The sequence below is a fragment of the Argiope bruennichi genome, chromosome 6, assembly GCF_947563725.1.
Source record: "Argiope bruennichi chromosome 6, qqArgBrue1.1, whole genome shotgun sequence".
NCBI lineage: Eukaryota > Metazoa > Arthropoda > Arachnida > Araneae > Araneidae > Argiope > Argiope bruennichi.
Window position 1 is genome coordinate 52,325,816 of NC_079156.1, and position 17,007 is coordinate 52,342,822.

The 17,007-nt window shown below is 28.1% G+C and overlaps 1 protein-coding gene across 1 annotated transcript; it reads left to right on the top strand.

The window, feature by feature from the left end:
• Positions 1-10,451: 10,451 nt before the first annotated feature.
• On the top strand, positions 10,452-13,794 carry LOC129971743 (F-box only protein 39-like). Its single transcript, XM_056085719.1, has 2 exons — positions 10,452-10,608; positions 12,218-13,794. The coding sequence occupies exons 1-2, from the start codon at positions 10,452-10,454 to the stop codon at positions 13,792-13,794; spliced, it is 1,734 nt and encodes a 577-aa protein (XP_055941694.1).
• Positions 13,795-17,007: the final 3,213 nt, after the last annotated feature.

Consider the following 17,007-nt stretch of genomic DNA (forward strand, 5'->3'; position numbering starts at 1 on the left):
AATGCTAAAAATACTGCTATAGTGCAGTTTACATTGTGTGTCCAAATAAATAAATAAATAACAATTACAAAATATAATAATTTTTCTTTAATAAGTTGCTTGTTAATCTGTCTTTTTGTCTTGATGATCTATTTCTAATCATTTCAGTCTTTCAGAAAACTGAAAGTAGGCTGTAAAAGTAAACATTTTAATTTCTATGTAATGTGATGAAGGACAGACTTACTGAGTCCAGATTTCTTTCATAATTTGATAGAGGTCTGTAAATTTGGAGTTTGAAACAAATGAAATTTCATCCATCTAGCTCTAAGCATTTTGAATGATCGTGCACATAAATAAACACATTTCATAAAATGTATTTTTTGGATTAAAGAGAGGCTAAAACGTGATGATTTGTGAGAATCTGAAGATCGAATTTTTTTTGAAGATTATTTGTTCTATTTGTATGCTTCTTGTACAAGAAAATAATTGCTCCTTAGAATAAATAAATAAATGCTTTTCCATCTAGAATGCAAAAAACAAAAGAATCCCTGAAACCCTTTTTTTTTCTTTACCCCCCCCCCCGATGCTTAGAATAATTTTTGAGATACTCTTTTAAAGTTGAAATTCCTGTAATAATCGTTTTCATTACACAAAAGAAATTGGGGAAGGGGAAAACGACTTTTCAAAGCATAAATTTCATAAGTATTATCTTTAATATATAAAACAGCAATTTCAGTTTTTCATAATTGTAACAAAATAAAAACGAATAAAAAAAACTACAACATGAAAACAAATTAAAAATAATTAAAAAGTAAAAATAAAAAAATAAAAATAGTGATTTCTCGTAAATATATTGAACAGATTTTTAAGTTAGATTAAGTATTAAATTTAATATTGTAGCGTATATAAATGGTGTCAGGGTTCTAAATCTTTCCCGTTTCTTGGTGGCAAAGGCTTTAAAAATTGTGTTTTGAGATGCATCCTTTAATATAGATATTAATAGCTCTTTCACCTTTTTTTATTAAATAGTGTATTTTTTGCAAAAGGAATTTTTTTATGCCCATTGTATTTTATATATCACTATTTTCTTTTGAAGATATATAACTGATATCATAGCTAAATAAGTTTGCTAAATTTTTCTGCAGAAACAAAGATTTATCCCTTAACTATTTTCATTTGCTAAAATTATAATTTAAAAGAACACATTTCTTTTATTTATCTATTACAAAAATGGGTATTGAGTTCCTTAATGGTAAATGCTCCATTTTCAACAAAGAACTGTTTTTTTTTTATAAAGGAAATACATAAGATAGTATGTACTCTCTCTCCCTCACACACACACATAATCGAAATAGAATACCTCTGTTTTATGTAGAAATTTAATGCCACTCTGCTTTAATAAAATGTATCTGATAACTTATATATATATATAATACCTTATTGAATTTCCAATCAAAACTTTTTATTAAGTAACAATGTTAGGAGTTAAAAAATTATACATACAACAAAATAAATGGAAATAATTCATTTTTTAAAATTATCCTATCTCAAAACTGCTTCTATATACATTCTAGAAATTCAAAGCATTTCCTTTACAGACATTTTTGCCTTGCATATTCTTTCTTTTAGTTATAAACATTAAAAGTATTAATTGATTACTTTTTTTGAAATAAAAACATGAGTATAGAGTTGTTTATTGCATATTTTTAAGGTATTCAATAGAAGGGAAGCAACAAAGACGGAATCAGCAGACATTATGCATCGCTGACAATATTCTATTCTTAGATATTTCCAAGTCGATCTCCACATTCCTCGAACTTTCTTTTCACAATTGCTCTGCATAAATACGCAGATGACCTTGGTCCATTTAACCCCTTTGAACGACCTACTTCCATATCCCCCTCTTTAAGGGGTTCGTCCGCGATTCCTCTACTGATTCTAATAGCCTTTATTTATTACCTTCTGTCGCCAGTGGCGACTAGAATTCTCCATTTGAGTCTGAAGCGGTTTATTTTGGTATGAACCGGTTTTAGAACGGATTCACTCTCCAAAGTTCTTTTGCAGGTTTCGAGTTCTCTCTGTTCTTGGATCAGGATCTGAAAGACGTTTATGGCTTAGAAATTAAACTGATATCATTGGAATAAAAACACAATACATTACACTTTTATTTTTAAAAATTTGACAATAGAACTTATTTATTGCTGTTATTAAAAGAAATAACATTTATGGTTTGTTCTAAATTGGTAACAAAAATAATTTTAATTCAGATTTATTATTGTGATTTTAAACATGACACCTGAGAAATATTTCTGAGATTCATTTTGTAAAAATAAAGCACATGAAAATGCTTTTAGTCAAATCAAAACTAAATAAAAATTTTGAATTATTTTAAATGGCCTGCGGAATGATGTTTTAATAGGAATTTTTATTTTATGCACGAATTATATAACAAAGAAGGTAGTTAAAGCATTTATTTCATTGAAATTTTCTATAAAAAATATGCTCATTCATGTCAGATTTTCTAAATTTGCTTTTAATTAATTTTGATTAATTAAATCATAAACTATTACATTTAAAGAAATTACAAAATCTTCTTTGATATCAGAAATTGAGTCATGTTAAATAGAAATAATATCCTTAATAGCCTCCTTAATCCTTAATAATCATAGCATTAAATATTTAATTAATTAAAATTATACATGTTAAATTTATATTTTATTTTAATAAATGGTGCATGATTTTTTTCTAGAAAAACATTAATTTCTCAAACAAATAAACAAAGAAAAAAAAAAACTTCACAATAATTATATAATAGATGAGTAAACAAAAAGTAACAATTATATAATAATAGATGAGTTTAATTATTCACGCCAGAAGAAAGATCTAAAAATTCCTTGAAGCTGAAAATATGAAGCAAAATGAGACCTCTCCTAAAATCTTTGGAACTTTAACTGTAATTAGGAACATTAACTGCAATAGGAAAGTTTGGCGTCAAATAACTAATTTTACTGTTATTTTTCAAACTTTTATTAATAATGAAAATAAATAATAAGTTGTTGTTTTACACTGAGTCATTACAAAGTTCTTAATTCTTTTCTTTAATTTTTCATATAAATAGCACTTAAATAAAATAGGATTAACATTTAAACTTTGTTAAAAAAACAACAACAGACAATGTAAAGTATTTATCCAGTGCCGAAGCATTATTTCCATTTTTATTATTGCTATTAATTTATTAATTCACTATTATTATTTTTATTCTTTATTATTTAACTTCTCTTATTTTTATTCTTTATTATTTAATTTCTCATTTTTATTCTTTATTTTTATTCATTTTGAAGCCCTGAAACCTAACATTATTATTTAAAAATAACTATATTTGTAATATTATATGACGAATAATATATATATATATATAATTTGTAATATTATATGACGAAATATATGTGTCTTTTTTTTACGTTCAATGTGCATTTTCCTCAAGTTAAAAATAAAATTAAAATGCTGAGGTAATCAAACATTATTGACACTGACAACAAAGCATGGCTAAGATGAATATAATTTGGTAAATAAAGGTGATAAATACATACTAAATCAGAAATCAAAACCTGAATTTTCACGTTTTTGCTAATTCTTACTTTTATTAACTACGTAAGAGATTATAAGTACTTTTATCAATTAATTTGTTAGCATAATTAACAATGAGTTAGTAATGACAACAAGTAACAATGACAAGTAATTTGTTAGTTATATTAAAAATATTAGAAAGTTGTACAAATTTATTTTTTAGTTCTATGATTTCTTTACCAATCAAATTTCACAGAAAAATGTGACATAAATAAAAAGCAGAAATATTTAAGAAATCTTTGTATTTAAGGGCAATTAAAAGGATTTTGATGGATTTTAAATCAATTTTGATTATTTATTGCTTTATTCAAGAATTGAATAGAACTTGTTCGAGATTACATGACGTCTGATTTCACAAATGATCAACAGATGGCAGCATGAAAATATTTATTGCAGAATTCTTGAAATTGGTATTCAGCCGATAGATTAATAGCCATTTTTATTAACAGTGATGAATCACAAATTTTTTTTCGTGAAAAGTTAATTAATTTAATATTAAAATTCATAAAAAATAAAATTTAAGAATAGATTTTACTTCTTTGTTTAAATTATTTTTCATAAAATACATGAAGAAATACGATTTATTTATATATATTTTTTTATTTTTATAAATAAACAATTTTTGGAAAAAACAAAAATTTTAAGTCTTAGCGTTACAGTATTGAAATTAAAACATTCTTTCAGCCCGAATAACTACAAACAAAAGAGAGGTGTGTTGTTTTATCGAAACTACTCAAAAGTAAATTTAAAGGGATGCTAAAATATTAATATTCTGATTAAGAATCTATTTATAAAAAAATATTTGATGATGCCAAATTTATTGTCTTCGAATTTCATATTTTGTGATGATAATAACATTCCAGAAGTGTGCGGGAGGTAGAAAAGGCTTAGCTTATACTTTAATATGACATGAAATAGCGGAATTCCTTTTCAAGCGATTTATATTAGTGCAGCGTACCATTTAAATTTTGTAAGAGGAAAATGAACCTAACTTAACAGGATGTGAGTACTGGAATATAACAGATAATTAGATAGTTCTCTTCCAAAGTATGAGTCGTTCTTTGAATGATAATCTTCTGTCTCGAGAGCAGAGGTGGATAGTTGAAGTTTGGAGGGTAATCACAGGCCAAGACAAAACCCCTCCTAAGAATTAGTCCCATCATTAGAGATAAGGCCTTTAGAACGGAACACATTGCTATGACTGCCAGAGAAATGAGAACCATTGTTTTCCCGAGTTTATCGTCTAAGATATGTTTGTATTGTTTCAAATGTCATTTACATTTCTTTTAGCTACAGCTTTCATTGCTTTAATAATGTACAAATAAAAACTGATTTTATTAAGTGATTTATTACCAAATATTGTATCCAAGTTTACTTTGACAATGTTCAAGTCCAAACTCAAAATTTTATTCTTGCATTCTACTTCCAAAACAACCTACCCCCTATATATCAACGAGCCATCATTAAAAACTAAATTAATAAGCTGAATTTGTTTATCTGATATTTATCTGAAATTCTTTACATTCATTGTACCAATTGCTACTTTTTAATAAAATTACATAGAAAATTTTTTATTCTTAGTTTTCAAATGAATCATTTTTGGAGACAGTTTTGGGTCTTTCTCATGTAACACGAATACCTAGAATTCAGTCCGAACAATGCCATTTCGTTTTTTGTTTTCAATCCCATATTTAAAAATGACCTGCTATTGATTTTTCAGAATCAAAACATGTCTGCTGGAATGTGGCTAATTTTTAGACAAAAATTATATTTGATAGAAAAGAATCTACTTTCCTTTCAACATGTGCATTGTGAACAAAACTAGAATTTACTTTGCTTAATGTAAAATCCAACTTTTTTTATACCTTTATTTTTTACTTTCTCATTACATGGTATAGAGAAAGTATAGAAATCGTCAAAAAATCTGAACTTTAGATTTTGACTAATTACCACATACATTTTCGAAAACCACATTTTCGGAAAATGCCCGTCTGTGTCTGACAAAGCTAATTCAAAAACGCTTTGAGTTAGACGGATGAATTTTTGATATAAGATTTTTAAACTAAATTTGTAGATTTTTATCAAATTTTGATAGGGAAAATCTGTTTGTCCAGTTTTTCGAATATAAGTTAATATGATAGCTACAAAACGAAGAAAATTAGATGATAAAATTAATCATACATATTTAGCATTTATAGTGTAAACATTTATCAAATTTTGAGCTAATCTAATGAGGGGTTTACTTTCTGTCGGTCTGTATTTTAAGAAACATGTGAACACGATAGTTCATAAAACGCAATGACTTAAATATATCAAATTTGGTATGAGATTTTGTGACTACAAGTGTAGTTTTTTAAACAAATTTTTGTTTCAATCGATTCAGAAAAATGCATCTAATACATAGATTCGATTTCGGATGCTATAAACCGATGCCAGGCCGTTGGTTCCATATAGCTCTTCAAGGATGATTGACAGATTCAGCAAAAATACTCAATTCACGCAAAAAGGTTAATAGTGTGTAACGGCTGTGCGCCAATACCATGCAAAGCGTTCTCTGGTATAACACCTTTATTAGAGAATATGTGAGAAAATGTTGGGCGACCATTCCTGCTTATTTCTATATGGATTGCATTTAACCTTGATTCATGAAATCATTTACCCTTTTAGAAGTTTTTTACACTGAAAGTATGGAAGTGTTTGCAGGATCAATGTTAACTTTTTAAATAACATAGCTAATAGCAATTTATCCCGTGGCCCATTTATAAAAATATCCCGTAACGTAATATTCAACACATTGTTCACATAATCATAATTTATGACTGTTGCTCTGATCGGCACAAGTATTTATACTTTCTTTCTTGTTCTGCTTTTGATTTAAGAAATTTTGTTAGGAAATGGAAGAAAAATTTAATTTAGTTTAGGGATTAAAGGTTGCTTAAAGACGTCTTTTAATTTAATTAAGGTTTGAATAAAAGGAAAGTATGAACTTTTTCAGCAATTAATTTAGTTTTGCAATTAAGGAAGAAATAGAAACTATCGATTTTGTTTAGAACGTGTAAGAATGTATGAAGTCATTTAGAAAAACTATTGAAGTTTTCATTTTATTTATAAAATTTTTGAGAATGGAAAACAGAACAGAAGAATGAGTTGTTTTTTATAAAGCAAAGAATCAGTTTTGGGTTGTATTTCTACAATTGTTCTCTCAAATGATTGATAACACCCTTTTTTGATTTAAAAATAGAAATATCTTTTTAAAAATCGTCGTGTATTTTCTGGTATTGTCTTATTCTAATTAAAATTAAATCGGTTTATTAAATGAGTTTAAAATAAAAGTACAAACCTTCTAGATTTAAAAAAAAAAACATTCTTGCCAACTTGACTTATTTTGGGTTCTTAAAATATGAGATAAATTAATTTTCCAAACATTTTTCTTGGATACTAAATTACATATAGACGGCACACAACATTTATAAGTTAAAAGATAATAATATGTGCCGTACACAGTAAATAAAACTCTCCTTATACCCTGTATACATTCAGATTATATTTACAATTAGCGCCCCTTTATCTCTTTTCTGTTCGTTGTTATTTACTCGCCAAGGCTATAAACTGGCCACCCCAATTAACATATTATCTCTGATATATTCTATTCAAAGCTTTGACTGGAAAAGAACTTATAATTTCCGGAGAAAACTTTTTGTTCATCTTTGTTTTAACATCTTCTTACAAATGAATAACTCCTTATGCGTCGATGATATAGTGATAGATAAATCTGTAGAAAGCGCTGATTGGAAGCATTACTGTGATTGTTCGCTTTTCGTGATTGGTCACATATAAATTTTTAATCTATGTTGTGAAGTACACGAGTTCCTTTTAATCAATCAATCTTTACCAATCAAGTGAAATTCTAAAATTTCGTATTTTTTTTGAAAAATGGGCCCTTAATTAAGTTTGATTCCTTAGCGAAATAAAAGCTTCTAATAATTCAGTGCCTTCTGCCTCATTATATCAACTTGATAATTTAAAATCAGTCAAATTTACTGAAGAAATAAAATAAAAATAATAAACATTGCAAACATAATAATCTCTCAGAATGAAAAACAATGATTTCGTATGATGAAAAAAAAAAAAAAAAAAAAGAAATTAAATAATACATTAGAAATGTTCTCATTTAGTTTTACTCTGATTGCTCAATCCTCATTGGTTAATGAAATTCCTGCGTATAAAAGAATTGTGAGAATATAAGAAATGGAAATGGAAATCATTCAGTAATGTGTATGCACAAATTCAATATCTATATCTATATCCATCCATCTATGAACATTCTTTAGAAAAATAAACTCGGAAAAATTCTGATTTCGAATAATTTTTTAAGTATCATAGTTTTATAATAAAGATGTGCGAACTTATTAAACTTAGCTGTATAAATTTTAATTTAAAAATCAATGCATTCAACATATCAGTTAGTTCAGATGAGATTAAAAAGATAAATTGAATGTTATTATAATGATACCTAAAATTTATTATCTTTATCTATATTAATTTTGTTACAAATTTTCAACCTTATCTGTTCTTTTAAAGTTTTTACCTTAAATTCTTGATCAACATACTTTCCAAAAATTAAGAAAAAAATTATAAAAATTCAGAATCATCGTCTCGATATATTAACATTTTTATTCCATTCAAATTTTTATTCATATTCTTTAAGAACACATTCTTTAAGCTTCTTTCTTCTATACAGAATAAGATATATCGGTTACTATTTTTAAAAACATTTTCTTGCTCGGTTATGCTTAGCCTTCGTTCTTTCAAAATATCTGCGACCAAATGTTCTCTGCGAAAATTCCCCTTGCGTTGGTAAAAGGCTAGATAAATACGCTTAACTGGATTCTTTATCGGAACACACTGATGAGCCAACAGAAAAGAATTTTCGCTCGTTTTTTTCGATGAGTTTCCACTCCCTTCATTTATGTCTTACGGCTAACTTCACAAGTGAGGTTTAGCGGTCACAGAGATAAGAAGCTTTGGATGCAAGTTACTTCTATCAGAAATAATCTGATAAGTTTGTCTGAGCTCTTGTTAAATTTACTTTTTAACTGGGGAGTAAATAGTTCCATAAATATAAATACACTGATTGCAGAATAAAAGTTAATGCACGAAAACTATTCAGAGATTAAATAATTGAAATACAAATACAATAAAATGTTGCAATTGGGAAACTTTTAATCAATTTATTATAAATAGAATTTTTCTATCTTGGGGGAAATTATCGTTTGCATTATGAAATTAGTTTATTTTAATCTTTAATAATTACACTTCGAATGTAAATTAAAATATCGTCTGCTGAAAATTTATAATTTTTCTCTTTTGAAGAATTATTATTTAATAGATTTATTAAACTTAAACGTAATTAATTCCATAATCTTGAATTGATAAATAGTGAAATTTCATTTGTGAAAAATTCCACTGAATGATACAGAAGAAAATATTAGTAGAATAAATCTTTTTTTTTTTTCAATGAACATACTATTAAAAGTAAGTTAAAATTATCATCTGCTGGAAACAATTGTATAATTTTGCTTGAATACAGAAGAAATTACAAGGTATTTCAGAAAGGTATGAACGTTTTGAATAATATGTTCTAATTATAAAGAATGTATTGAAACAAGTTTTTTTAAATATTAAAAAATTATAACACTAATTTTTTTATAGCTATATTATTTTCCGAAAAATAACTAATGAAAATCTCTATTAATTATAAAGAAGAATATGTGTGTGCCTGTATGTTGGTGAGAACGTTCTACAGACTAGAGCATTTGATTTGGATTTCGAAATTTGATCATATAACCTTTGGAAAATAAGAATGAGAATCTCGGAGAGATTCTCAAAAAATTTAGTAAGATTTCTGATTTTTTCCACAATAAGTTTTGAAATTAATAATGCACAAAAATAATTTTTACATCATTTGAAATTAAAAAAAAAATCTTTTTAATCACATCAATTTAATTACCACGTTTTTGACTCCAAAATTTGTTTTTGCATTTTTCAACACGTGTTCGTTGTTACAATGAAGTTCAAACTCTTTTCTTTATTTTATCAAATATTTAATCGTCTGATTAAGGGTGAAGATGGATGATTAGATTTATTTACCGAGCAATTTACGTGAGGAATAAGACAGTGAAACTGCAGAACAGTGAAGGAAAATGGTAGTAAGAAGATAGGTAACTTGAAGAGTTACATGTTGAATTGCTCTATAATGCACAGAATTTGATTCTATCAAGAAGGTTCATTTGCACAATAAACAGAAGAGGCTTAAGCCTGAGGCGTTATGTTTAAAAATTTAATTTTTTTTCAGAGAACTTTGAAAAGCTTATGCATAAAAGATTTCAGTGAAATTAAACGGTACTAATATCTCCGGCGAATCCACTAGTAATAAGTCAACATCTTATCACAACAAAAGTAAACAATAATTTAAATTTTTCCCGCGTGATAAATGTCTACTATCAAGAAATATAAAATTTTTACTATATAAAACCTTAATTAGATCAATATTTACTTATGTCTCAGAGACCTGGACCCTGACCAAAGCTGGAGAAAATAAAATAGCCATTTTCGAAAGAAAAATTCTGCGAGCCATTCTTGGTGGGATAGAAATCAACAATGTTTGGAGAAGAAGGTATAACTTTGAGTTATATAAAATCTATAGAGAGCCAAATAATATAAAATTCATAAAAATAAATCGGATGAACTGGGTGGCTCATATATTTAGAATGGATGATGATTCCATATTAAAAAAAAATTCTTTTACATAAACCTCTAATAAGTAGGAAAAGGTTAGACCCAAAATGAGATGGATGGAGTCAGTGGAGACAGACTTCCTGGCTATAATCAGGAAAGAAACTGGCACACCAGTGTCAAAAATAGAAAGTGTTGGAACAGAATTCAAAGGAAGACACTGGTCCATCCAGGGCTGTCTACCCAAGTATGATGATGATGATAAATGTAGAGCAATTGATTTAAGAGAAGTAGGGTCAGTGGTTAAGGCTGGAAGATTGTTTTTTTTTTATTCCGTTAATTATTTTAATATATAGATAAGAAAATTCTATTCAAACAAAATTCTTTATTAAATAAATAAAATTTACATGTTACCATTAATTCAAAGTCAAAAATCTGAATTTTTCCTTTTTTATACTTTTTTTTAGGAGAAAGCAGGTTTCACCAGTATGTCATATAATAATAATAATAAAGTTTGCAAACAATTTAAAGATTTTTCCATACTAATCAAAATTAAGACAGTAACTAATTTCTCATTAAATGCATTGAAAACTCCATTCAAAATTATTTTGTAATCTTTAGCTAGTCTACTATTAGCTGATTGCAATATACGTCATTACACAAAGCAAGATAATGTGTAATTAGATAAATCAATTTACTTTTGTTGGGTGATTGCGAAGTATCATGAGTTGACTCATTACTATTTTGCAGCTACTTGTATCTGGTTTATATGATTTATTTTGTTTGAAATATTCTAGCTCGCTCGTCCATTTACTCTACTTTTAAACCAGCGGGAGTAGTATCTCCGAAACTTTCTCGCATATTCGCTAATAAACTTGTCATGCCAGAGAACGCCTTATATACAGTATTGGCTTACAATAGTTACGAAATATTAATCTTTGGCGTGAATTTAGCATTTTTACTGAATCTTGGCGAGTTATTTGGCGATTAATCTCTGAATGCGGTTAATAGTATCAGAAAATCGAATTTGTGTTTTATATACGTACTTCTCTATCGATTGAAACAAAAATTTGGCACATAATTGAACTTATTGTCACAAAATCCAATACCAAATATGATATATTTAAGTCATTGTATTTTTGAATTATCCTGTTTACATGTTTCTGAAAGTTCAGACTGACAGACAGTAAACCTCTAATTGGATTCGACTCAAATTTTTATAGGTGTCTACAATATAGATGTCAAATCTGAGTACTGAATTTTATTTATCTAGCTCTCTTAGTTTTGTTATTATAGTTAAAACATATTCGAATAGCCGGATAGATAAACTTCCTGTGAATAGATTTTACTCAAAATTTGACAAAAATCTGAAAATTTAGTGTAAAGACTGTATACCAAATTTCATCTGTCTAGCTCAAATTTGAATTATTTTTGTCACAGACAGACAGATGGACATTTTCCATAGATTTGTTTTCCGAACTCGGGGAAATCTAAAACGTGGAAGTTCGTCAAAATCTCAAGTTCGAATTTTTTGACGATTACTTTACTTTCTCTATACTATGCATACAAGAAAGTAAAAACTTCAAAGCCTCTGCGATATTTTAATACTATTTAGCGTACCTTCTTTACTTTTATACTCTAATAGCAGTACATGTACAAGCAAATACGAAATATAATGTTTTCAATTAAAAGTTTCACAATTTGGTTTTTGGCAGCGCATACATTAGCACAAATGCTTCAAATTTTTCTAAGTAAATAATCTAAACCTTTTCATGGGATAATAAATTAAATAATTTATGTCAGAAACGTCAATAGCAATTTAAAGTAATTCGTTAATCATAAAATAAGTAATGTTTGCTTAATCATGTTTATTCAGTGGCAGCTATGAGTTCTTCTGAAGAAAATAATCTCTTTGATATTGAGGATGTTAATGCAAACGTTGTAAACAATGACTCATCTGATAGCTTTGATAGCTTATATTCATCAGAGGATAGCATCGGAATTACCCGTGGTACATCTCAACATGGATTTTGCATTCCAGTAATCACAATTACCTCAGATGATGAAGATGAGCAAGTTTCAGAGCTTGAAAAAGACTGGGCTGCTTTACCATCTCTCGCAATAGAAAATATCTATTCATTTCTCAGTAGGATTGATCAAAGCCGTATGTCCCAAGTGTGTTCTCGATGGGCAAATGATTTCAACTCCCCTTGTTTATGGAAAACAATGAAGTTTTATCTCCCTGAACAAGACTACTCGTCCGAAATTTATCCAGAAGTGAGATTCGCTCGGAAATATGCTTCCATGTTTCGGCATGTCGAAATTACTTGCAAAAGAGTCAGGACCCATCTCATTAGAGTGATATGGAAACAGCTAAAGCTATTTCTGCAAGCACTGGAGTCCTCGTCACAACTTGCTTCAATTAAATTCTTCAAAATGAAAAACTATTTTCGGCATCTGGATGATATCCTCTATGAAGACTTATTCAAAACCATTATCAATTTATTCAACTCACAAAAAAATCTCAAAACAGTCGTTCTTGAGGAAAGTCGTTTCAGCAAAACGGAGGGCCTGGACGTCCTGAAAGCAATATTCCATTCTGAAAGTAACACGATAAGAAATCTCACACTTCGTGGATTTGTAAATGAGGCTGCATACACGGAATTGAACAGTCAGTACTGGGCCAATCTGTCAGAAGTGTGTAGTAGAATTGCTAATGTCCAATCACTTGAAGTAGACTACACACAAATCTTTGAAGAAATCATTAACTGCCTGTATGAAAAGCTCTCTTCTGGTGAGTACCAAATTGACAAAAAGAAGCCCAGCACGTCGATTCTTAATATTTACTGCGAGGACAAAGGACAGTCAGGGTTTAAAGGAATTCTGCCTGAAACTTGGAGATATTTGAAGAATGTCTTTCCAAACATGAAAGTGAAAATGGATGTCACTGTAAACCATAACCTAAACACTGAGATGGAAAAATTCTTAGTGAAGGGAATACCGCTACAAGCATTAGATTTTCGATTTGGAAAGATTTCAACTTCTTCTAGAATCGATATAAGCGATTTGTTCGTACACCTCAAAAGTTGTAAGTATCAGTATCATTTGGAGACCTTGAATATTCTTTGGATGCCCTCTATTGCAGATTTTATTGGTTCTGTTATCCCATTCGTCCAATCCTGCAAAAAATTAGAAACTTTCCACCTTCATGCTGAATATACACCAATAGGAATTGAAAATGTTCTCAAGGCATTTCTAGAAAATCTTCCTGCTTCATTGAAATCCATTACATTGTGGTTTAATAATCTTCAAGAGGATGAAGATGACGACAATTTAAGAAAGTTATCAGAAGAGTATTATGTATTATTCAACTCACAAGGTATAGAGTTCTTTTTAGTTGTAGATCCATGTCGAAGATTGCGAGGGCGAACTCCAAATATAACCGTTCCTTAAGTCTTGAGATTTTATCCCAAACTATCAAAGTTGAACTATGAAACCGAAATATTAATTAAACTCTAACAATAGGTACATTTCATACATTTTATTGATAAAATTGTACAATAAACTAGATTTATACATTTGCAATACGTTTTATTTTAGGTACTTAAGTATTACTTACATGCCAGCGATTAATCAGCAAAAAATCGCCAAAGGTTTCAGTGGGTTAATGCCAATCTATAATTATCAATGGATTGTAATTAATACAAAGTACTCTCTTTTATCATTTTGGGTAAGACTTAAGATTAGAGCCAGGATTCTCGCCAAGCTTTATTGATCAACTTCATCACCTAAAAACTTGCCAAAAGTCTGCTATTTTGTATTGATACAAGTAATGGCAAAAAAAAAAAAAAAAAAAAAAACAGATTTTAATGTGGAAATAAAAACTGTCAGAATGCCACATTTCGTGAAACACCGCTCTAAAAATTCAACTTATGAGGACATTATTCTTCAGTTGGGCTTTTGTACTTATTTTATATGAATAAATAATTTTAATCATTAAATAATTTTAAATAAGTAATATTTTATACTATATTTCACAAGTGGTATCCTATAATTTGATAAAAATAAGGTTAGTTTTAAAATTAGCTGAAATTATGAATCTTGCATGCATACCAAATCACCTCATTGTCAATAAAATGATTACTAATGTTTGGCTCTCTTTGAAGAGACTGGGTGCTGTATTAAATAAATATGCAGGAAGAAAAGGAAATTTCGCCAACAGCTTCTTTTTATAGTAAGTTTACAAAACTAATCTGGGTGAATGTTAGTCATTTGATTTATACTATGATAAAACGATCATAAAGCTTATGTTTTGCTCGTTTAAATTGTAAAATTATTTCTCACCACTAGATTTCCACAAATATCTCACAGACATGTGAAATGAGACATTTGTACAAATCGAAAGTGCACACAAATTATTAATGAATTTGTAAAATTAATGATAAAATCAATAAGTTTCAACATCTTTTACTATAAGATGGTAGACAGAATTCCAAAAAAAATAAAAAAATAATCACCACCAATAATAAAGATCAATGTGAGTGTAAGCGCTCTACAGCAAGACCATTTGGCCTACAATTACCACATTTAGCACATGATTTGGCGTCTATTTATCTTGGAGGGTGTAAATGTAATTGGATGAGATTTTTTTTGAAATCTCAATGAAAGTTTTAGTTGATTAAGAGGATTTTTGGCGTTTTTTCGTGATAACTTCCGAAAATATTACAGCACAAAAATAAATTTCATAACATTTCAAAATAAAATCTTTTTTCTAAATTTCGGAAATTTTTTTAAGAATTATTAATTTTTTTTCATAATTTCCTACAACAGATTGCATTGTTACTCTGAAATTCAAACCGCTTTCATTATTTTATCAAATATTTAATCTCTCAATTTTCTTAAATTGTTGAAAGCTGAAGAAGGATTCTGTTTAAATCTGCGTTGCTTATAATATAAATTAAAAAGTAAAACTACAATATCTGATAATTGAGAAGATAAATGACACACATTTACGTTTTCAATAGCGCTACGACGTCATTGGAATGGTCTCCAATAGAAAAGTTCATGCGCACAATAAACAAAACTTATGTCAGAGTGTTTGAATAACGTGGCTTTAGTGTCTGACAATTTGAGGGAAACATGATTATGAAATTATATCTTAACGAGTTAATTGCAATTAATTATAATCAATATCCCTGATGAGCTTGCTGGTCGCCAAACGGGACTAGTAAAGAATAATTTTTGATGATTTGATTCTGTGTGAAAAATGATTCGAATTCAATTTTAATTCCATTTAATCCAATGTGCAATTCAAAAATAATTTTTCACTATCTATTTCTGCAAAAATATTAATAAATAGCAAATTTGATAAGGCCTTAATGAAAAATAACCGATTTTGAAGGCGTTCTTAATTTTTTTAATACTGCCTTTCTCCATTCATCCCCTGTAGATGCGCGTATTCAAGCTTATAGCAAACACAAAGTTCTCGATCGATATCTGATATTGCTTCTGATTACTACCATCTTTATATTTAGCACTTTATTGGTATAATAAGATGCTATTTTTAGACATTTTATTATGCTGTGTTTGCTCATTTTATTGCCTGCTGCTCTTTTGCCAGAGGAGGTATTCCGCGTCGGTTGATTAAACAGTTGAATATATATATATATATATATATATATATATATATATATATATATATATATATATATATATAGATGTTGGTCTTCTATATATATATATATATATATATATATATATATATATATATATATATATATATATATATATATATATATATATATATATATATATATATATATATAAGGCTTTGGAATACAATAATTCAAAATTTCATTTCTTATTTTTGCATTATATAATTTTATATTATTTTCAGTATTTATAGTTAAAATTCTGCAACGAATCGATATCTTTGAAACGACTGTCTTTTAATTTTATTACAAATTCCAAGCCGTTTAGAGATATTTCAGAATTTTAAAAAATAATTTTTAAAGTATTGGAAGATTTTAAAAAAAAATTTAGCTATTTATGGTTTTAGACAAGTTTTTGACCTTGCTATTTGTTAATCAGTTTCTCTACAATACGTTTAAGAATGGAAGTCACTGGCTAAAGCTTTCATTCTCATTTATACTCATTAAATTGTCTTAATCTGTTTATAATTCAAACTGTGTAACTCTGATTACTTAATTTATTTATTTTTAAACAGTGGGAGTGGTCTTTTCAAAACTTTCTCGCATATTCTCTAATAAACTTTTTGTGCCAAAGAACACTTTACATGGCACTGGCGTACAATTGTTTATAAAATATTAACTTTGGCGTGAATTACCATTTTTGCAGAATCAATTCGTGCAATCCTTGGCGAGCTATTTAGCGATTAATCTGTGGCATGATTAAATAATATCTAAAAATCGGATTTGTGTTTTAGACACGTTTTTCTCAAATGATTGAAACCAAAATTTGACACAAAACTGCACTTGTAGTTGCATAATCCCATATCAAATTTGATACATTTAAGTCATTGTGCTTTTCAATTATCATGTTTACGTGTTTCTGAAATTATAGACCAACAGACAGTCAATCCTTTGTTGGGTTTGGCCCAAAATTTGACAGATATCTACATTGTAGATGTTTATGTATCGAATTTAA

Bases quoted from the DNA above. Each gene is read 5' to 3' on its own strand.
- LOC129971743 (XM_056085719.1), top strand. From the start codon at position 10,452: ATGAGATGGATGGAGTCAGTGGAGACAGACTTCCTGGCTATAATCAGG. The intron at 10,609-12,217 runs GTAGAGCAATTG...ATGTTTATTCAG, and splicing joins GTATGATGATGATGATAAAT to TGGCAGCTATGAGTTCTTCT.